General features: G+C 40.9%; 3 protein-coding genes across 24 annotated transcripts in view; all 3 read left to right on the top strand.

The window, feature by feature from the left end:
* The window catches only part of znf740a (zinc finger protein 740a), a 28,681-nt gene extending 20,255 nt beyond the window's left edge, over positions 1 to 8,426 (top strand). For 17 of the 22 annotated variants that reach the window (XM_071532134.1, XM_071532219.1, XM_071532226.1 and 14 more), the window contains 3 exons: positions 1,712 to 1,795; positions 2,225 to 2,343; positions 4,449 to 8,426. In XM_071532134.1, coding sequence (XP_071388235.1) covers positions 1,712 to 1,795; positions 2,225 to 2,343; positions 4,449 to 4,622 — 377 coding nt within the window. In that variant the 3' untranslated portion in view covers positions 4,623 to 8,426. The remainder of the gene's footprint in view (positions 1 to 1,711; positions 1,796 to 2,224; positions 2,344 to 4,448) is intronic. The other 5 variants (XM_071532296.1, XM_071532280.1, XM_071532271.1 and 2 more) reach the window with 1 other exon arrangement.
* Positions 8,427 to 11,569: 3,143 nt separating this feature from the next.
* Positions 11,570 to 14,468, top strand: smug1 (single-strand-selective monofunctional uracil-DNA glycosylase 1). The gene is made up of 2 exons (XM_071532515.1): positions 11,570 to 12,061; positions 12,542 to 14,468. Exons 1-2 carry the CDS (start codon positions 11,720 to 11,722, stop codon positions 13,070 to 13,072), a joined length of 873 nt encoding a protein of 290 aa, XP_071388616.1. The 5' UTR covers positions 11,570 to 11,719; the 3' UTR covers positions 13,073 to 14,468.
* Positions 14,469 to 17,523: 3,055 nt separating this feature from the next.
* Positions 17,524 to 22,859, top strand: LOC139655166 (calcium-binding and coiled-coil domain-containing protein 1-like). The gene is made up of 13 exons (XM_071532505.1): positions 17,524 to 17,655; positions 17,821 to 17,923; positions 18,297 to 18,505; positions 18,688 to 18,900; positions 19,027 to 19,175; positions 19,252 to 19,321; positions 19,633 to 19,887; positions 20,026 to 20,151; positions 20,502 to 20,597; positions 20,796 to 20,883; positions 20,974 to 21,128; positions 21,617 to 21,702; positions 22,038 to 22,859. Exons 1-13 carry the CDS (start codon positions 17,524 to 17,526, stop codon positions 22,063 to 22,065), a joined length of 1,710 nt encoding a protein of 569 aa, XP_071388606.1. The 3' UTR covers positions 22,066 to 22,859.
* Positions 22,860 to 23,221: the final 362 nt, after the last annotated feature.

The raw sequence follows: 23,221 nt of genomic DNA, 5'->3' as shown, positions 1-23,221 counted from the left end.
CTGTCAGTCACTCAAACAACTGGTGTTTATTGTGCGAACTGTAGTAAGGTTGACATGATTTGGCTACATTCTACACATATAAACAATACAAATTCATGATAAAACATTAACATTCAGATTTGTGACGTCATTAAACTTCGGGTTATCCTCCATGTTTACTTTTGCTGTCCCACCTCTCTTTTGATTCAATTGGACAGTAGAGAAAAATAAATACAATGATGTAGGGCACCCTTCTGCTCTAAGCTGAACATTTTTCAACTTGGGTCGTTCAAGGCACGTTTCCAAAAACGCAAGGTGCCTAGAGCAGAAAAAACGCAGGGCGCCCAGCAACGCAAAAGCAGCAAGCAAAACGCTACACTCACATTGAAAACAACTAGGAATGCACGCCCTCTGCTGCTAAAAATGTGTCCTGTGTGATGAGCCCTTACTCGGCCCACAATTCAGATTGATACACGATATTCTCAATACAGTTTAAGGATACATCAGATCATGATCTTGCAACTTCAGCCCCAAACAGCTGAGCTGTGCTGGTGGGCGCCCTGAAGACCAATCTCTCAGTACTTTGCTGCTGGAAATGTGTGTGAGTTTTTGATTTGTACTGTATTGAGCCTTATGTACTTGCTTTTTTATCCTTTACAGCCTTTTAATTTTCACTGCGTGTGCCAATAATACTGGAGGGCAATTCATGAATACAATTTTGTTTGAGGTGCAGGTTTCAGTATTTCACCTTAAAGGTAATCTGTGTGGAATTTTCACTAAATATTTAATTGTGAAAGAAGTTGTGAAAATGATAATCAGTGCAATGTTCTAGAGTCCCTTTGAGCTTCTCCTTACTGCTGCCATTAATGTGTCACTTACCAGTCAATCTGAGAGGATTTCTAAAATATCTTGGCAAATCAACACAGAACTCCCAAAAACCACCATATTCTACTATGACCACTCCTACCTTTCAAATTTGTGATAGGATTCGATTGCATCATTGCAATTTCAATCAGATATTAATGAACAAATCATAGCATCTTTTATTTACAGTGCTTTGAAAAACATCTAATTACTGTGACTGTAATCAACCCAAAAGTAGGTTATAGCACAAGTAAGTTGGGTTTCTAAAAAGTTTAAAGGCATCATCGAGTCAGAAAAGCATTGATCCAAAACAGTGGTGTAAATGCCCCTATTGATATCCAGTGATGGGTCCAATTTCAAACTCCAGACCTTCTCTTCTAACAATATATTTAAGAAAAATTACCATTAATAATTTGTTGGTGTTTTTGTGCTGTAAATGGATACAATATAGGTATTTAAGGGAGAAGGCACGGATATAGTCAGGCCTATTGTTGGAATGACAAGTGAGGATAATAATGAAATGTATTCAGACACAAAATACAATGATTAAATGTTTGTCACACAGCTCATTTGGTAGCTCTTGATGTTTTTGCATTGAAATCAGGCACATTTAGCTCCGCATTGTTATATTTCATTGCCTCTATTAAGAAAATCTGACTCCAATGTATTAACATTTTGAACACAGACTCACTTGCATGTCTGAAGAGTTTCAACCTTATTTTCCAAAAAGGGAGTGCAAGTTGCATACTTAGAATTAGGATAGAATGTATCTCTGCCACTATATTAGTCCTAGTGCTAGCTTGACCTTTTAAGTTGTATATTTTCTACTTTTGGGAGATAGGGCTAATATATTGCTCTGTGTGCATAGGGGTGAAGCCGTATGCTTGTTCCATGTGTGACATGAGGTTTATTCAGCGTAACCACCTGGAGAGACACAGCCTCACTCATACGGGTATGCGTCCATTTACCGTACCCATATCACTGAAAGAGGCTCTGGCGCTTGCAACATTACAGGACCACAACAAACTCGAGTTTGGATTGTCAAGTCATTTGATGGGATGTTGAACCAGCCTCAAAATACTTTGCCCAGTTTTTGTGGGCACCATATTGCGTAGATCTGGCACATTAAAATTTCAAATTCCACTCTGATCTACACATAATGAGTTGATGACGAGGCATTTTAAAATATCAATCCTCAGATGCTGAAACTACAGTTGGAAAATTAAAAAACTTACCGATAGGGCAAGTTTTTCCATGTTTTTTTTGTAGGTGTTGGAAATGTAATCGGCAAACGAAAAGTAGTAAGTGAAAATTGCACGCAGTTTATCTCGGTGGGACCCTGAAATTGATTCATTGACTGTGTATTTGTGTGCTCTTTTAGGAGAGAAGCCATTTGCTTGTGACATGTGTGATATGAGGTTTATCCAGCGCTACCACCTTGAGAGACACAAGCGTGTCCATAGCGGGGAGAAGCCTTACCAGTGTGAACGGTGCCAGCAGGTATGTAAGAATGTTAACGAAGCGGAATGTACACGAAGCAAAGTGTACACGACTCACCCTAGTAGCATGTACATCTTCATACCCTTCATCATGCGTATCCACTCGCTGTACAAATTAGATTATTGGGGCGGCAGACGCCTAGAGGGTAGAGAAGTGGGCTTGTGATTTTGCTGGTTTGAATCCCTGGACAGTCCAGGGGAAAAAATGGGTGGGGAACATGAGAAGCACACTGCTCTTTCTCAATAGATCCCCTTGATGTTCCTTTAAGCAAGGCACTTCAGTCCCAAGTGCTCTAGTAAAGCAAATAAATGTTTCCTAACAAAATAAACAAATTAATTTGTACTAGGGCTAATCAATGTGGCCAAAATACAGTATATTACAATATTTTTTTGATTAAGTAATATTTTACAGTATTCTTTTTTCTACAAATGACATTGATTACACTGCACAAAATTTTCATGATGTGTCTTCTATTCAAAATGGTCTATTGTTATTTACTTTCCACCACAAATTCTTTGATACAGCAGCAATTACTAAAAATACAATATTTTTAATGTCAGAAATATAAAAATGCAGACATTTAAGGAAATTAACATGGCTACTGCAGCTGTTTGGCAGTTTTTCACATTCAAGTTGGATGATATCGGAGCGGCAGCTAATATGGATTAAGTTACATGTAAGCCTTAAATGAATAACATTTTAGCAAAGGATGGAAATACAATAAAATGCAGAGCGTCTTCCATTGATGTCCAGAGTTGCACAAAATACTTTGCAACAGGTGCTGCTTCAGTTCAGCGGGGAATGTACTGACCCAGTTCCACGCAGTTTAAACCAACAATCAACATGCTTGTCTTTTTAGCCAAAAACCTGGGCCCCATTCCTCGTATGTCACTTAATTAATCTAGGCTAATATGATGTTAGTTGGTTCATATTTATCTTGCTAATCCTCATCCAGCTAACTCTGTTTCTGGAATGTAGGTGGTGGATTGTCAGTCTTGGTGTAGTTATATTTGAATTCCTGCGCACTCACGTTTTTGAAAAGAAGGAACATGAGTAGAGAGTCAAAACCGTGATCAACAATCATATGACATGGCTGCACGGCGCCATGGCTTAAAGAGACAGTACCTTTTTTACTGTGGCTATGAGGAACATGTCTAAACGTATCTTAACTATGAAATGAAACACTTACAAAGCCTTTAAAATGAGAGAGCAATTGCGGCATATGAATGTGAAGCAGCGTTGCTGGAAAAGAGCAAGTGTGCTTTGTCAATTTTCCCTGGATAAATAAAGGTGATAAAAATATATATGGAAAAAATGGTATCGCCCAACCCTAGTGCACACACACACACCCCCTCTACCTCCACATCTACCAGAGTGCCCCACAAATCTGATGTGGACAATGACAAAACCACTGTAAACAACTGGACAATGGACAGTGACAAAATCACGTCATTTTTGTGGTTGTCCACTGGACTATCAGAATGCAACATATGGTCACCCAGACCTCTTCTATAAAACTTGCATACTGTAAGTACAATTGAGGAAACCTGTATAAAAAAAACAAGCCTGCTGCCTTAAGTCAGCCTTGATTTCCAGTTACTCACGGTAATTGTACGCTCATGAACGAGCCTCATGTTCCATCCAGTTAACTCCCAGTTAGCCATTAATGGTTCTTCAACCGTCCTATTTAGACCTTAGTCTTTAAATTTCTCATTGAAGTCGTTCATTAAATTCAAATGTAGCCTAGAAAAAATAACAGCTACCAAGCTCTTTACTAGTAAAAGAAAATAAAAGAAAGAAAAGAAAATAATGATCTAAAATAGATCAGTTTTATGTTTGTTGTTGTTTTTGCTATTTAAACTATGTTTGGACTCGAAGGACAGATTTGCCTCTGTCATCAATGGGTCTACCTATTTTTTAAGTTTGAAATGCTAAAATATCAAGATCATTTATCCCTGATCTAACATCCAAACCTTGCTCACATGAGCAGTTTGCTCAGCTCAGTTTCACTTTCTGTGTGTGAGAGCGGTCAGCTGTCACATGTTCTCCTCACGAATGATTGGCTTGAATTGTTAACCGTCTCCCTGATTTGTGTGTCTCAAAAGAACTTTTCACGGACAGACCGGCTGTTGCGGCATCGGCGGTTGTGCCAGGGTCGCGGCGTAGCCAAAGTGGAGAACCAGCCGTGCTGCGAACCACGCCCGTACCCCCAGGAACCCCCGCCTGCACCCCCAACCTGGAGCCCCCTGCACCCCCCTCCAGGTCGGCTGGCTGTCTGACATTCCACCTTACGTACATCCACAACATCGCCAGAGACGGGACAAGCCACAGGGTTTCTTCTTCTCAGCTCTGTGCTGAGTGGCGCCACACTCTAGCACAGACTGATTTTGCAGCTCCAGTCTTGGGATTACTAATGACAGAGGGACATTTTGTGTTTTTGTTTTGTTGTCTTTTTACTGTATTTCCTTTTTTTCCCTTTTTTTTTTTTTTTTTTTTTAAAGACCGAGACTTTTCTGTGATAAACAGTGGTCCTGTTTTGTACTTAATCTATTTGATTTTTGCAAAAAAGTTTTTATTGTTATTCAAATATATCTGCTTTTGGTGGTACTTGGGGGAAGGGCAATGGGTATTGTTCATCCTGACTCCTTAGCAACAAAATGGGATTTATGTGTGATTGCTTATAGTGGCAAGGAAAAGTATTTGAACCTCCTGCTAATTTTTTGCTTATTTAGCCCATTTTGAATAAAAAAAGGATTGTCACTTGAGTCAAAATCAATAGAACTGGACTATCTCTGCAGATACGTTAAGTAAACCAGTTTGTTAAAATCTAATATAGACCAGATCTGGCTTGTCAGTGCTGAGGTATGATGTTAAACATGGAGGCAACGAGCTGATGGTTTGTCTTTTGAGTTTTTGCTCATGGCTTTGGCTTCCAGTCAGTCACTGAGTCAAACCACTCTTCACCAGTAACTTGGAAGCAATATCTGGTCTAAATGTGATTTGAACGAAAGGGTTTCCCTGACTCTGTCAGCATGGAAACTACAGTTTTAATGATTTCTTTATGTAAATAATTGAAAAACTTTGAATATCATTCTTTCACTATGGGATTCATGTGATGATCAAATATTTTTTTTGGTACAAAATGGGACGAAAAAAAATAAAACCCTGAAAATTGGAAACAAATTCAAATACTGTCCCTTGCCACTGTAATGCAGAACAGAGGAAACCTGAGGAAAAAAATATATTTGTTTGTTAAAAGAAGAAAAACTGCTACATAACTGTAAAACACAACTTCCAGAAGGTATAGTTCTGTGTCAGATGTGAAGGGTTAACGTTAGGTCACAGGAATATCGGCCGTGTATCTCATGTTCTGTGTCTTGTGTGATGTGCTAAAGACTCAGGAAATGGCACAGGATGACAGCCTTAAGGCCGATTCACATGCAGCGCCCTAAAACGCTTGGAAAACGCAAGGTGCGCTGCTTGCATCCTTTTATCAAGTGTGCTTGGATGGGCGGATTGGATTTGCGCGCGCAAAAGACGCTGCATGTGAACCGGACCTTAGCAAGTCCTACCCCCACACTCTTACCGAGAGCTATGCTGTTGTACTTTAAACCGTATATATACAGAGATCTACAGTACTATAGCTGATGGTTATCTCTCCCAACTCTGTTTGTCCATAGATCTTGGTTTAAAATAGTGCAGGTTGGCCGCTTCAGCAAGTCCCATTATGTTGTTTGTACAGACTCTCACGTTGTGAGATTAGCGGGGGTATACAAAATCTTGTGGCCTTAGTGTGCTTATTTTTGTTTCTTTGTTCATTTGCCTTTTTCTTAACTAATTGTTTATTATTGTGGATCAGATATATTTACTAAGACGAGACACAGCCTTTTATCATCGAGGTATGTTTTTCCTAAAGCTGTCACGCTAATAGAATGTTGATGGCTTCTGTGGCGCTAAAACAGACTAAACATGTTCTCCTGTTGAGAGAGGTTGTCTTTTGATGATAATGAATATTTTGGGTCGTCGTTACTGATTACAATGTAACACATTATATAATCGTTCAGGAGCCCCCGGGAGTTTGACGGTCCTTGTGCGAAGTCAATAGTGCTAACTTGTTTCCCCACTGCAGTTCTTTGGCCAGCTGCAGGCCATAGCAGAGTCAACACTTGCTTGACTCTGCTACACACTAACAATTGCCTTTTCATCCAGATATTACGTGGTTGGTGTGTATAATGGATGTCTGTTATGTTATTGGGCTTAGCCTTAAATAAGTGCAGATACACAAATAATCATTGTAGTGCTAAATGATATTGTAATGAACGATTTCTTTTACCTATGATGAACTTTGATCATACTGTGTGAAAGTCTTTGATGGTCAGACAGCATAGAGCCGGTTGATCAGGGCCACTTTGCTGCCTATTCAAGAATTTCTCAAACTTGATCCTTCTGTGACTGGTGAGCTAGTAATCCTGGGTCCTAACCAGACTCTTTGACCCAGAAATGTCAAAGCTGCAGCTGGATGGGAAGTCTAGTCTGCTAGGCTAAGCTAGTAAACCACATATAACGCAATCTAAAATGGCAGAGGCCAAAACACAGGCACAGATGGGCTGATGAACTTTCCATAGAAATACTTTTTAGTCCTGGACTAGGCCTCATCTTGGTTGGGGTGTCAAAGATACTATTTAGTAATACAGTTTCTTGTGCATATCACACACATCTCAACTTTTCAGATGCTGTTAGTCTCCCCCAATCTGTGATGTCACACAAATGTACAGATTTACACAATGGGTTGGGGGTAGGGGTGCGAGGTGAAAGGGTGATTTCTGAGGACCACAATCTTGTTTATAGCACTATGAGTGTGTGTGCTATATGGAGACTCCATACCAACACCAGTCAACAAAATCATTAATTTATGAAGCAGCCCAAGATTGTACGTTGAGAGGAAATCCCAGAATAGATCATTATCTCTGGTTTGTAGATTGGACAGAGAGAGGTTCATGTTCTCAGTGATTCAACGGCTTTGAGGGTAATTTATGAATTCCTCAGTTAAGTGACGTGTTCCTGTAGGTGGAGTTCTGATGTGAAATGTTCTTTAAATGGTTCACCGATATCGAGGCGGAGTTAACTGACAGTTAAAGTGTGCACAGAGATCTCATGCTGGGATTCAGTCTAAAGTGACTTGATTGAATGAAGTAAAACCCTGTGGCAGTGAAGGGCCAGGTTTGAGAAATGCAGTCTTAATTTATGCTCTGGAAACCCCATTCCAGATCTATGGAAGGGACACCGCTGGCACCATCACATACCAGAACGGCTAAAGGGCAATATAGAGTTGACTTCACTTGTTAAATCCCTTTTTTCATTTTGTTTAAGTATTGTTATCAATCTCCTTGTTAAAATGCAATAGAATCCTTGAGTCTCGGATCATTTGTTAATATGATTGAGATTTAATTTGTCAGACGGATCAAAGGATTGATTTGTCTGAGAATTTCTCTCATCACATTTTGATGATTGTTTCAAGGACCTTTTTTATTCTGCTAAAATTGTAAACACTGGAGTGAAATGAAAAAAAGACAAAAAAGAGATATGGATATTTTTCCTTCAGACTGTACTAGATTTTAGGTTTTAGACAGAGCCTATTTCTCCTCAACTTGACAGAGAAGGTGGACAGAACAATTTGGATCAGTACAGTTGAGAGCCCAGTATGTTCAGTAATTTTGACATTAGAGGCAGTAGTACCACAAGAAAATGTTTTCTTTATTATACAAAGTCCCTGGTATTTGTAGTGAATTATATTGATAATGGTATTAGATGAACAACAGCATAACAGTAGCTATCACAGATTAGTTGTTTTCTTTATTAGTCTTGCATGCCGAGTTATGGTCCTCAGTTAAGATAGGATCTTGATATTGATTATTTTGTGTAGGCAAAATGAGTGCATAAGAATAACTTCCTAAAAAAATGTTACAATGATTATTGTAAAATGGGCTAACTAATATGTACCCTTGTGATCCAATTAGTTTCAACTGTATGAATGGAGAGGAGAGGCTTCTTACTATTATGCTGAAATAAAATAATTTGTAAAGGACTTTTTAATTCTCATTCAGTGTGTTGACTTGACCACTAAATTTGACTTTTTTGAAATTTGTTTTTCACCTCAAGCAGTTTAGTATGATATGAAACAAAATGTACAGAATAGTATAACTGATTTAAGAATGCCTGTGTCAGTACTCCCAGGTGTATAAGTTTCAGTGCTAAGGTCATTTGTTTGTATAGATTTTTGGCTGCCCAGTTGGATTTCCTAGTTTTAATTCAGTTTATAATTAAACTACTCTGAAACCTGCTTTTTGTAACTTAATTAACTTACATTAATACATTTAAACATAACTCTCAGAACTAGGGTAGGCTCACACTCTGATTATGAGAAACCCAGTTAAGAAGAGTGACCATACTGCAATAATTCGGGATACTAATATTTTGTTTCTAAACAATGCTTTTGAAGTCCCTGTAACTTATGATTTGTCCACCTGGTAAGTATGACACATTGTATCTTTTCCTTGGGCACGACAGAAAAGGCAGTGTTAGTAGTGAAAACCTACTCCATCCTCAAAGGTGTCAAGATAACTAACAAAATCAGTCAGGTCAATGTGCCTGTCAGTATACTGTAGTTTGAAGTCCATGCAATATGCTGTGCAAGATGTTGATTCTTGTACCTTTTGTCATCGTATTTCATCAACTAGGATCTAGAAAAGACCATGAATTGTGAGTTTCCACCACCCAGTTTGTGGCATGAAATGCTCGAGCCCTTATCACTACTGATCCTGGCTGGATGACTTCTAGGGGGTGACGGATCACTATCTTGCTACAATGGCTCCATGGATACCGTCATGGATCACTATTTTGATACACTGCAGCAACATCGATTATCGATTATTCAGATTTGATTATATCACCAAACCTGACACTAAAGCCCTCTGAAGTATACTAGCTTTAATGCTGATACAGTTACCCAGGTAATACTGCATCGTTATCAGGACCGATTCCCAAGGAACGCTATAGTTGTTCCTACCATGAAAGACACCTGTAACACCACAACACTATATAGTGGGAGCAAAGGAACAGAGGCTTCATGCATCTTTGTTGATTCACATTGTACCTCCACTCCCCTGATGATTTGAAATGATCCATTTTTGTCTGTAGTCATAAAGTCATTCTTGTAATGCTGTAATATATGCGAGGCAGCGGCACAGTTTATCCCCTAATTTTAATTAATATTTCATAACGGTGGGATGGGAAGGAAGCAAAATCAGGCATGCAAAGAGATAATAGTGTAGAAAAGAACGCAGATGCCGTGGAATTTTAATTGGCAGTGTACCCTTTATCAGTTTTTACAATTATAGGATAAATATATAGGCACTGAGCTATATCTAAGGCAAATGTTAAGGGAGAGGTGGGGCTAGGCTGTCACTGCAGTCAACAGACTGTAAAATGATAAGAATGAATAACTTCATAATACTCACAGGCATAAAGAGACTGGTAGCATAACTAGTGAGTTAGCTGTAACCCACAACTACCTGCATGGCCTGTGTGTTTATCTATATAAGAGTATGATAGTTTAAAAGGAAGAGAGTGTATCTCTCTCTGCTCATACAATCTGTAGCTGTATGCTTTGCCTTCCCTTCCCACTTATGCTTTGTTCCTTGTCGTTTGTTTATCACATTTGTCTCTCATGAATTTTCATCTTGATCTACTCAGCTCTCTTGCAATCTCTTCTCAGTTTGCTCCCTTCCTTCTTTCAGGGATGACATTAATTCGACAATGGCTCTGTCCCACATTGTAGTCATGGCTGCAATTAACCTCAAAGGAAGCAGGCAATGAATCATACGGCACCAATACTTCCTGCCTGTCAAGTAGGTCCAATAAGTGACAGTTACCGCTGCCTGCATGGCAACCGATGACATGGCATTGGCACGAAAATTGCTGGGGTGCTAGAAAAAATGGAATCCACCAGGTGGGAGGTGAGTGGGTTGGTACAGAGAAAGGAAACATGGGTAGAGGATTGTGGAAAGGACAGGTTGTGCTGTACTGTGCCATCTAGCCTTAGTCATTTTAATAGCAGTGGTCATTTTGCCTGGAGGTTTAGATTTCATATTCTTAGTTAAGGATGTAGTGGTAAATACAAATATGTGGAAACTGACGTCCTGTTGGTTTACTAGTAGTAGTCTTGTCCTTTATTGCCATACTAGTTGACTGTAATGTTGTAGATGTTTCTTCAGTAGAATGCAGATGGTGATCCAGGCCCTCTACATCCAGACCAGAAGGAGAAGAAGGCTGGAAAGAGAAAGGGAGCTTGGATCATGGGGTTTGATCAGGAGGACAGGAAGGACTTCTACAAGCTTGTCAGGAGGAGAAGAAGGCAGCATCCCAGTTTATCCTACAGGAGCTTCCTGAGTTTAATACGGCTAGCTTTCCTCCCATCATAGTATGCTTCTTTGAGAGTTTGACTGAAGAGTAGGTTGCAATAGTTGCCTATTATCCTATTATCTCTGTTTTTCTGTGTTGCTCTTGTAGGTGATAAGTGCTACCTTCTGTGATCAGGTAAGTCTTGCTGTCTTTTATTTTCTCAGAAAGTCATTAGTACATTAGCAACATAGCAGAATCGTAAAGTCTCTATGGGAGAATGGTATTGTAATCCTACTGTTCCTTCTCTGTGTATTTCTATAACAGAAACTAAACTAGACCAAACTAAACTAGTGCACTCAAACCGCCCAAGCTTGTAATTGTAAACAATATCTTGATGAATGCTGATGCAGGCAGGCGTTGGTGCTGCTGACCCCACCGCATTGATAGATTGAGGCAGTGGGCAATATTATCACTTCATTAGGTGGCATAGCAGAGTGATGATACAGTGATGGATTCATACACAGTGAGGAATATGTTGCCTACTGAAATATGTTGTCTACAGAAATACAGTAGCCTATGTTGCCTATTGAAATGACTACACTGTCTCTACACTGCATCATTCTGCTACAATAGGTAATAGCCTAAAGTAGACTATATTCGGCAGCTTCATTACTGACATGTGACATCCTATTATTCAGACCAGTGTAGGCTACTGTTAACTAAGTTATAGCTGCTGCCATAGGGTTATACACATTAATTTCCTGTAGAGGGCAGCAGTCGTTTTGGATGCGCCCAGAAGACGAATTCTCACGAAGGCGTAGAAGAAGACGACGGTAGTAGGTGGTGTTTATGTTGGTAAAATCTCAAGAGTAGCAAAACTTAGCTATTATAATCGAAAGTCATTTTGGGGGAGGTTGAACGTAGGTCTGCGTTTTTGTCTGATGAAATCTGTCATTTAAAACGTAAACAACCAAATATGTTAGATGGTACGTCTGCTAATGAAACGGGTGAATTCGCCAGTGGAGACCGAGAGGAGGAGGGGGTGGAGGGATTGCCTTTGTGTAAATCAAATGAACACGAAACAAAATCGGTATCGGAGGGCAACATCACGACCTCCTCTAAATTCCTGCAGGCTGAGTTGGAGCTTAATGCCCACCTTCGTCGGCTGACGTTTGCCGAGCCTGTCCGATACATTTACAACCCGCTGGAGTACGCCTGGGAGACGCATCGCTGTTACGTGGAGACATACTGTCATGGTGGACAAAGTATTCTCTTTTTAGGGATGAATCCTGGACCTTTCGGCATGGCACAGACAGGGGTGAGCAGACCATTTAGCCAGATGTACTGTAGCTTAACTATGCTATTTTGGGAGGTTAGGGCCAAGTCTTTCAGGCATTGGGCAGGGGCATGGGTAACTTGGTAGTAACGCATGGATTACTCCTTTACTGTTTGTAAACATGGGTGAAGACAATCCGGAAGTTAACCCAAACAGCAACATGGCCTTGGTTTGAACTAGCTCAGCCTAACATAAACTTAACTTGAAAAGCACAAGACAACTTAAATATTTCATCATAAAAACATAAGAGCCTACTGGGAGTGGCAGTTACTTGGGAAAAAATTGATTAGCAGTGGGAATCATGTACTTCATGTTGTGACTGTAGCTTATCACAGCAAATGTTGGTGTTTTGGTCAGTTTTAACTAGTTTGGATTGGTAAAATGTTGCTTTACTACAGTAACAGATAAATAATATTTGCGATGTGTTAAGAAGCAAGCTTGAATGAACTTCTCTTTCATCAGGTCCCCTTCGGTGAAGTCAACTCAGTTCGTGATTGGCTCAAGATCACAGGCGAGGTTGGTCATCCCCCTGACGAGCATCCAAAGCGACGAATCACAGGGCTCGCCTGCACTCAGAGTGAAGTGAGCGGCGCACGTTTCTGGGGCTTCTTCAGAAAGTTGTGTGGGGAGCCGGCCCTGTTCTTCCGCCACTGCTTCGTGCACAACCTGTGCCCGCTCATTTTCATGAACGCTAGTGGCAAGAATCTGACGCCCCCTGAGCTGCCTGCAGGGGAGCGCGAGGCCCTCCTGGCTCTTTGTGACGTTGCACTGTGCCAGGTGGTGGAGGCGCTGGGCGTCTCCATGGTGATCGGGGTGGGAAGGGTGGCGGAGCAGCGGGCACGGAGAGCTCTCTCTGCAGCAGGTGTTAACGTGCGAGTCGAGGGCATCATGCATCCCTCCCCTAGGAACCCATTAGCCAATAAGGGCTGGGAAGAGGTCGCCAAAGCCAAGTTGGCAGATCTGGGTGTCCTATCACTGCTGAGCAACACGTGACCTAATCAGCCTCCTCTGACACCTGCCTCATCCATAGCAGTGTGTCGTTATTCCACTACACACTGCTATGCCCCTTTATTGGGACACAGTGGATCTGATATGAGGAGATGAAGTAAGATACTCAGTGAGTGTGAGATGTGATTCATGGTTCACTTAACTGCTGTCCATAGCAAGCTCACACTTCACCTCACAACTCGGTCAGTCTGTCTAAGCAAACATTCCCCTGCTCTCACTAGAGTGGTGCCAACGTGAAAAGGACGGCCTGTCAGCTTCAGATATTCAACTTCAGAGGGAACTTTTTAGGTGGTTAGCAGAATTTGAAAATAGCACGTATGACAGCTCCAGGGAATGCTTATATTTTCTCTTCTTTTAATACACGAATGTCTTCCAACTCTAATTACAAATGCTGTGTTCGCATCTGTACAACTACTGTTCTCTCTATGGGTTTGTGTTTTCTACTTTTGTGGAAGTCTGTCTTTATCCACCTCTGCATTTTGAGAGGGGTTTCCTGCAAGGGCTGCAAGCATGGCACTAACAGTGCCAGGGGTAGGGCCATCCATGCTAAAAACATAAATACACTAATGCTACTGTAAGGTGCTTTGGACACATCCTTCAACTCAGGATGTTCACTTGCAATTTAAAACAATTTATTGAATTCTTTTGAAAAAGTCCAACGTTTCAGTTCTCAGGCCTTCATCAGGCAAAATAGTCTCTTTGCATGTTCTGTAGGCTTACAAGTCTTCTCCTACGCACCTTTCTCCTGATGTAGCCTAGGTGTGCAAAGAACCTAGTTTCCTGGAGTCCTGTACTTACAATGTGCAGAGGAGGAAGCCAACTACATTACTGCAGGGATTTAGACTTTAAATTGGAATAGAAAAGACCTCTGAACGTTGCATTGACAAATAGACTTCACAAATACCTTACTTGATTTTACTTTAATTTACCTAAAAAAGGTATTGGTCTAAAAAGGTGTTTGAAGAAATGTGATTAAGACTTTTCTGTGTGCATTATATCAATGTGATCTGGCTAGTGTTTCCAAATAAAGAAGTTGATTATGTACACTCCTAATAAAATGCTAAAAAATCAGTGACAGAACCAGTCTGTGGTATTCTTGTGAACTCTCAGTCCAACTCAGGAATAAACCACTTCACAGACAGCTCTTGATTGGTGACATTACAGAGAGCTCAGAAAGACAAAATGCTAGCATGATAAAGAAGGTTGTCCTAAAATTAAGCACTAAGTAGTTGTTCTTGCTGGACTATTCTTTAGTATCTTTGGCTGTAATTTGTTTTTATTATTGTCCATTTTTATAATGTATTTTATTCATTTACACATTGATGTACTATTCTATTTTACTATGCTCTTTACTGTTTACACTGGGCTGACTACACTTAAAAATAAAGTATGTTCCCCTATATAAATAACAATTAAATAATGAATGATTTTTTGCAGTGTTTTCCCCCTGATGTTTCATAGATCAGGGTATGTGTTGCAGAACATTGTAATGTAATCAACAACATGCTAATAACAAAACATATATAACATATATTTTATGGTCTGTCATTATCTTTGAGCATCAATGTCTCGGAAATGCCCCTGGTGCTATGAAGGAGTCACAAAGTCATAAATGCACAACTTCAGTCACTGTTCTGTCTCACTCTCCACATACAGTAGATGCCTAAAATAGATGGCAATGAATTAGGTTTAGATATGAACAAAATGAATGGGGACCTCAGAAAGTTGCTTGTCTCAGAGGCAATTTAAGTAATGAGGGAAAGTTTCTGCCTACAGCAGCAAGCATGAACTGAAATGACATTGACCACTGAGGTCTTCTCGCCTATTGGAACTGTGATATTGGGGATGTCAAGTGGGCATCCTCCATCATCACAGATGTTTTGCTGAATCAGGCCTACAGCACCCCCAAAGGCTTCAACAGTACATTTTGGCATCAGAGCCACCCACTACAGCACCTGCACTCAGCACTGATCAGACCTGCATTCAGCTACACCTCAGTTACACTACACTGATGCTGCAGCCACACTTAGGCTTACATTACACTTTATGGTTTCCCTACGCTTTGCTGCAATATCATGATATAGGTATGGTTGGAAACTTGAGACTCGTTCTACAAGCACATTTACATTCCTGTCTGATAATGTGAGCGGTCTAGCAACACCTGGTGTGTGACAACACCAGTTTTGCGTCACTGTATTAAATGACCCAGGAACACTGAGCTAAATCATAGTCTCATGACAAGTTTCTGCCATACTGGGCTATCCAGATGTTGCAAGGTCTGTCTATGTAGGTTCAATTAAGTGGATATTTTTGAGCCTTTTACGGAAAGAAGTGCCCACTATCCAGTCACTGAATTGGGCCATTTTTGCAGTTACGTCCAGATATGAAAATATATTCTGACCTAATCAGGTCATTAACTTAAATATTTTTCAAGGGCTTTGGGCAAAGTCTTTTGGAGTGACTTTTGACCATTTTTGTAAATTTCAGCAGCATCTGCCACATGAATCTTCTGGGTCATATCTTTCTGATGTTGTGTCTGCCGCTGACCATGACCCACAGAGGAGGATGGAGTAGATCTGTGGTCAGAATCATAACTTGGGTTTGTGCTGAGATTGCACTGCCATCAAGTGTTCAGAAGTGGGACCATGTTTCTTGTGCAATCACACTTGACATGTTTTTAGAGAAAACTCAATTAATAGAATACTATATCTCTAGGTTGCCTCCAAATTACTGACACATGGCACAGGTTCATGAGTTTTGTACAAAGTCCTGTTGATAATCTACCAAATCTATCTCTCATTCTGTATTTTCAGATCTGTTTGAAACCAATTCAATAAATCTCCATAGCTCATAAATTCATCAAACATTCCAATAAGCATCATATCGGGGATGTGTATTGTTGAATTGGGGGACTTCTTAGAGGAGCATGTTGTGCTGTTTTTATACACGTTACTGATGTAAGGGCAGTAGGTTCAGTGAACTTGTTATGAGAAATGTTTAACCTTAAGTATAGTGACTACACCCCCCTCACCCTCCCTCCATTACCACTACTGAGAAATGCAATGAGCAACAACAGCAGCGGATGCCATGTAACCTGTATCCGCTCTTCTGAAACGGGAGTTGAAGTCCTCTCCTGGCGGGACTAATTTGTCTCGTGATATGCTGGTCTGTGTCTGGAACTGCATCTCCCGTGAGTGAGCCAGCATCACTCCTTTTACATGCTGCCCACATGCTTCAGCTGATGTTGTGAAAGTCTTGCACCTGGCAGGACTGCTTGTCACTTTCTACAAATACACATTTAAAGGCAGATACACAACAGCAACCTCCATGTGGTAGCAGAAAAAAAGGCATCTTATGAATTTCTGATCAGTGACAGGTAAGTTTTTAAACATTAACAACACCATATTGATGGGTTTGTTAAGTTCAAGTATACAACTGTTTTCAGAAACGCAGATTTATTAAGGACAAGACAACAAACAAAGACAGGATTGCTCTGTTAACTTGTTTACTCTAGGCCACATCATCAACAGCAATGTCAGTTTCTACTGTGTATGTGTTAATATTAAGGATAACTCAGATTAAAGAAGGGATAAACAAAGGATTTTGTTGGCTGATCAAATAGTACATTTAATGCACACATTTATAGAACTGTTTTCCCCATATTTCTTCTTGCAAATGAATGCTCTTATACCCTACATTTTGGGCTCCTTATTTGTAGTGTTTATCAAAGACCAATAGGCTATATGTTTGTAAATCCTGTTATTATGCCAGAGATATGCTTTTCAGGAAATAAATATGAAGACATGAAATCTATGAAACTTGACAGCTGAAAGATGTTTCAGTTGTCAAGTAAGATGCTAAGCGATTAGTCAGCCAATCCGCTAATAGAGGATGGCCCTATGTAATATTACCGTATCTGTTGAATAGAGGTGAATGTTATTTTTGTACCGGTGAGTGAGTTTTAATTGAGACAGTTGTGGCAGTTATCCCTAACTTATACAATGTTGCTTCTCAAATTTAAAAATATTAGTTTTATCATAGTTTTATTAGCATGCATGATCATTTAATTGATTTAATTAATCATTCAGTGCTGTGGATATGCAGAGATAATACTGTTGGGTCAATTTACATTGGTTAATAAAAGCAGTATTCTTACACATTTATCCACTGCTATATTGAACAATATGCACAACATCTACCCTGTCAGACTTTCTTCATCTATATCTTTGTGCAGACTGTGTGGCATAACCTCAATACTCATGTGGTGTTGTTTATAAACATATTGTGGGGCCATAGGCATCTGGTGTTATGACCATCCTGCATTCCTGAACCAACTCTGCTATCGTCTTTCATCAGCTGCTCTCCTCTGGACTGAAACTGGAGCACATTTCACTGGATCTATGTTTTCTTTCTAAACAGCTCAGCTACTCATTACCATGGAAAAACAGTCCAAGGTGGTGTTTCGAAATGTGGGGCAACTGTACTTCCCCCAGACTAGAGTTGACTGCCACTACAGTCTGACCTCTGACCATCACTGGAACAGCAATGACTGGATAGGGATTTTTAAGGTAGAATTGTTTAACACTATTCACCCACTCTAACACATTACACAACACGGATCTGTTTTGGCAATGTCAGTTCTGGTCTGTTCTGAGACTGACATATAATGGTAGGTATGTACATTTGTAAGCTGTGCTCCTTAAAAATCATTTGTGTTTACTATCATGCCACAGGTGGGCTGGTCATCAGTGAAAGAGTATTACACATACACATGGGCTCTTGCTCCTGAGGGCTATACTAAGGGAACCAATGTCAACTGCTGTGCACTTTTCCAGGGTAAGAATTCAATGATATTTAATATTAGTAATATGTTACATTGGAGTTAATAGACGTACTTCTCCTCCATGAGGAACCTCCATGAAGAGGAGGTTCTTGATGCAGTGGAAAAAACCATAAAGTTTAACATGATCTGATTTGATTACGTTTGCAGCAATTTGAGGTGTCTCAAATATGTCATTTTCTCAGTACATTCAAGCTAATTTGAGCAGGTCACCTATAGGGCTCATTAAGGGCGTGCTGTGCAATACTATTAACAATTTTTTTACTGTCTGCACTTACATGCTACTTTAAAATCAGCCTATTCACAGTCATACTAGGTTGAACAGAAAATTCTAGACGTATGGTAAAAAACTGTCTGCTGCCTGTACAGCTTCTTACCTGCCCCGCCCCAGTGCTGTGGAGTACGAGTTTGTCTATGTGGATGAGAGGGGAGAGGTGTGTGCCCGTAGTCGCCACTTCACTTTCCGTGCACCCAAGCCACTGGAGGAGCTGGAGACTATGAAAGAGGAACAGGGTGAGGAAGATGAGGACGGGGAGGAAGAGCTGCTCCTGGTCATCCCCAGGGCCCAAGTCCTGCAGGTGGGAACACAAAAACTGAATAGAATCACACATGTGAGGATCATTAGTTGATCTGTGTTTTTTTTTTTTAAGTTCAAATATATTCCCTTCTTGGATATCTTCATGTAAATAGTCACTGTAAACCCGTTTATGTGCTTTGATCTGAGCCTTTGGTCTTTGTCCTCTCCCCATGCTGTGAACAGAGTCGGCTAGAGGAATGCCTTAAAGAACAAGCAGATTTAAAACAGGCTCTGGAAGTGGCAAAAAGGGAGAAAGAGATTGAGAAAGAGAAAAGCAAAGAAGCAAGGAGGGAGTGGGAGCGTGAGAGAGAAGCAATGAAGGAAGAGATCTCAGAGCTTAGACAGAACCTGAGAAATAATGGCGAGATGTTGAAGACAATGGCAGGAAAACACAAGGTAAGACTGGAGAAAAGAAAAAAACAAATTTCATTAATAAACAAGAGCAGGTCCCTTCTGTGAATAATATGAAAACAAGCATGAAAGACTCTTTAATCACTTTTCTTCCCTCCACAACATTGAAAGGATGTGAAGTATTCTCAGGAAAGCCTGTCCTCTGAGCTAAGTAACCTTTTGGCTGAAAAAGCTGAGAGTCGGCAGCAAATCAAAGACCTGGAAGATGACATCAAGGTTCTAACTGCCAGGGGGAACGAGGCAAACACCGAGCTAGAAAGGTAAGTGTTTGAGATGGACGCCTAGACATTTGTCTTGCTGTTTTTTGTCTCCTTAACCTTGTTTTCTAACCTACAGGATGAAGGAGAGAGTGAAGAAAATGTCCAATCAATTGAAACATGAAGAGGAAAAGAGAAAGTCTCTGCAGGTAAATGATTGATACTAGTGGATTTCCTCTCTTGTACAACACAGCTAGCCAGGCCAGAGAGGGAGACACAGAACAGGCAGCTTGGTGGAACCAGGCCAGATTTGCATGATCAGGTGTCGTCTTGTCAGAACCAGACATTTCAGCAGTAGGAGCAACAACACCTCAATCGCATTCATTCATAGAAGTAATACTTGAGAAGTGTCTATTTCCCCATTCCCCCCAAGACGAATCTGAGAGCATTCCTCTCCCTCATTTCTCCTCTGTCGCTATTTCCATAAGTGCAATCATCCTCCGCTGTCCCCTCTCGGCAGGGGGAAAGCGAGGCTGCTGTGGCGGAGGTGCGAGGGCTGCAGGAGCGTCTGGAGGCTACTGAGCATGTCGCTGAGAGCCTGCGCAGGGAGCTGAGAGAGCTGGGCACCCAGCAGGGCCACACCCACGCTGAGCTGCACCAAGCCCGGCTGCAGGTAGCCCGGCTCACCTTGCAGCTGTCGGAGGAGAACCTGGCCATCAGGGAGGAGTGCGCCAACTGGGCCCTAGAAAGAGAGACTTACAAACAAACAGCAGAAGTGAGGAGAACCTTACTGATACAGCTTCTAGTTCAAACTACTGGATGCACATAGCACAGCCTGGTGCAGCACATGCACAATTTTAAGGTTAGGTTGAGACCTATTATTAACATGCTAAAGTATCTTTTCATGCTGCAGGTTGATAAAAAGAAATTGCAGGAATTAAGCTGTGAGGTGCAGAGGAAAGAGGAGTGGCTTCGGGAGGAGAGAATGGAGCGGGAGAAGCTGGATGTAGAGCTTGGGAACGAGAGAGATTGCAATAGAGTAAGTAAATCAAGGTATACATCGCAATTGCGATCATTCAGTACGCAAACACATTCAGCTCTAAATATAACTGCTTGTGTGGCACTAATCTGTGTCCTCAGTTGTTCAGATCGCATTTCAGACACTGGAGAAACCCCAGGATAGATTCACACACACACACAGACACAAATAGAAAAGCTTCCATGAACACTGCAAAAACATTTCCTCTCACTGTCATATGATCAATTGCAGGAAAGAGGGCTGGCCAGTTATACCGGGTCAGATGTGTGTTCTGGTGGTCAGAGGGTCTGATAATATTTGATCCGTGGTTAAGTGTGTAAAGTGTATAAACAAGTTGCTGCCCCCTGTAGGTGCTGCTGAGCGACGCCAAGCGGGAGGTGCAGGAGCTGAAAGCCAGCATGAGGAAGGCCCAGAAGGAGAGAGAGCAGCAGCAACTGGAGAAACAGGCAAGGGTTCCACATTAGACCATCTCTCCAGGTCATAGTCCTGTATAATATAATATAATACCATATATCTTAATAAGATGGCTCAGCTAGGGTTAGGGTTAGGACTACCCTCTGTCAGTAATTATTTCCTCTTTTCTCCTTTCCCATTACATATGTACAAATACATGTGTATGTGCATTTGAATATGGACACTCACAGGACCTGGTGAGCTACATCCATCAGCTGGAACAGAGGCTGGAGATCGTGCCAGACACTAAGTCAAATGGAGAAGCTTTCAGTCCTGTCTGTGAGTAGTAAAGTCACATTATACACAGCACTGCTATGGCACCGCACTTTAATGAGCACCAAGGTAAAGAGCCTCTGCTGATTCTCACAGCTCACGGCTCTTCGTCTGAGGATGACGAGGTTGACGAGCCTGTTTCCCCAGCAGCCTCCACACCATTCCTTCCTCCTCTGGTCCTGCCCACCCATCTGGAGTGGCCCAAGAGAGTGGAGATCTCTACAGAGACACAATCCATCCAGAGCACACAGGTGTGCCACCCTATTCACACTCAAACTAAACAAGGATTAACACTGCCTGCATGCAGAGTTAATAGAGTGATTGTCTTGGCATTGGCAAATATTTGACTAGTGCCGTGTTTCCCAATCCAGTACTTAAGTGCCCTCTGTCCTGCAAGGTTTTGTTCCAGCTCTACTCTTGCACACCTAATCCAATTAAGGGCTTAATGCTGATTGGTTGATAAGTCGAAACAGATCTATGTATGTATGTAAAGAATCCAAAACACAAAATGTTGTCATTTTGGTATGTTGTGTGTTATCGTATTTGAAATACCATCCTGTGCATTTATATTCCTTGTGTTGCATAGAAGTCAGACTTAAAATGTCAACGTGTGCCATTCAGTATACTCTTAAATATCCCAACTACTACTGTATGTACAAAAAGTTTTAATTATATATATTATTAAAAGGCAAATATAGCCACAATTTCTATCCCCCCATATGTCTGTCTCTTAAACCAGGATGAGGAGAGGCAGCACTTGGAGCCCAGACCTCAAGGCGAAGGCAAGCTACTGATTCTACCACAACTCGTCGACCCCGTCCTGAGGTGACAATCCTGGCCTCCCGCCAAGCACACACCCACCCTGTCTCCCCATCCAAGACTGGAATCACTGCTCCTAAAACTTAATGTGATGACTTCATTCACACTCTCTCCCTTGGCAAACTCTCTGTGCTCTTTACTTTGTGAAAGCTGTCCTCCCACTCAGAGACTTTTATGAGAATAGCCCTGTGTGTAGAGTAACAGAGTAAAAATAACAATAGTCATAATAAATGTTAAGGGTTACCATCTGTTTTCCGATATCCTCAGTACACACTCTCTGTCAAGCTTGTGTTCAATTGATCAGAGAAATCATCAATCTATTGCTCTCTTTCCCTCCACAGTGAGCTTGCTGACTCCCCCATGTGGTAACACAAAGAAGGAAGGATGGAGGGCAAGTTGCTTATTTACCATTGCCATGCAAATCCATAGGGGTCATCAGGAAGCCTAGTAATATTTATAATATAGTAGTATTTGTTCATCATATATGGTTATATTGGTGTTTTGTAGTTGTTTATGTATATAGTGATGATGAAAAAGGCATTCATAAATACATATTTATAATGTAGAGCTTTTACCTTATGAGTGTCTGTATTCAAAGGAAACACGTCGCAATTTGCTCAGTATGTCTTAAGTGTCCTGATGACTTGAAAACTCTTTTTTTGCTTTGTTAGTAGAGTTGCTGGTTTGTTGTAAAATTTTGTGAAATTCGAATACAACTGCTTTATGATTGATAGAACTCAGGAATGAAAGTGAATTTGACGTTCTACTGCCATGTTAATGATTGTGCTGATTACACAATATCTGCAAATGCAAGTCTGTAAGCTCTGCAGTTATCTACCAACACTCCAACATTATCTGTGCACTTTCATCATCTTCAGTTCATTCTAGACTCCATGTATAATTCCTAGATTTTGTAGCATTTTATCCATATACAGTAGATTACTATGTGGATATATCAACACTAATTTGAGAAAACTGCTGATATGATGTCGTCATTAAGATGAATTAAGCACAGTACATCTTGTTTTGGTGGTGTATCAGCCACAACCTTTGCATGTGTGTGTGAATCCTGAAACAGTGTCAAATGTGTGGGTGTGTGTTACAGCCAAGTGTGAAATGTTTTGGTGTAGCTTTGTTGAGGCGTATGCCAGGCTGAGAGAACAGAACGGTTTATTCACTGTATATTTATTTATCTGAACCATTATTGTAGACTTGAGACTACATAATAATAATTATAATAAATCCATATTGATGCCAGTCTGTGTTTGGATGAAGAATATAGAAAAGCTATGAGCAAACACACACACACACACACACACACACACACAAACACACGCATACACACACAAACACACGCACACACACACACACACACACACACACACACACACACACACACACACACACACACACACACACAAAAAGACCTATGCAAAGTAAAGCCATGCAAGCAAAAGCCAGCAATGACCCCCCTTCAGAGTTAAAACAACAAAGTATCACACATTTAAAGGGATATTTCACCCAT

Source organism: Centroberyx affinis, unplaced genomic scaffold (assembly GCF_046629955.1).
Source record: "Centroberyx affinis isolate AG114_WGS23_722 - 3 ecotype Tasmania unplaced genomic scaffold, CSIRO-AGI_Caff_v1 ptg000151l_1, whole genome shotgun sequence".
Taxonomy (NCBI): Eukaryota; Metazoa; Chordata; class Actinopteri; order Beryciformes; family Berycidae; genus Centroberyx; species Centroberyx affinis.
This window is presented reverse-complemented; position numbering and strand designations above follow the sequence as displayed.

Coding starts and splice junctions, on each gene's coding strand:
- smug1 (XM_071532515.1), top strand. CDS start 11,720: ATGTTAGATGGTACGTCTGCTAATGAAACGGGTGAATTCGCCAGTGGA. Junction 12,062..12,541: donor TCGGCATGGCACAGACAGGG/GTGAGCAGACCA, acceptor CTCTTTCATCAG/GTCCCCTTCGGTGAAGTCAA.
- LOC139655166 (XM_071532505.1), top strand. CDS start 17,524: ATGGAAAAACAGTCCAAGGTGGTGTTTCGAAATGTGGGGCAACTGTAC. Junction 19,176..19,251: donor GCAAACACCGAGCTAGAAAG/GTAAGTGTTTGA, acceptor TCTAACCTACAG/GATGAAGGAGAGAGTGAAGA. Junction 21,129..21,616: donor AATCCATCCAGAGCACACAG/GTGTGCCACCCT, acceptor CTCTTAAACCAG/GATGAGGAGAGGCAGCACTT.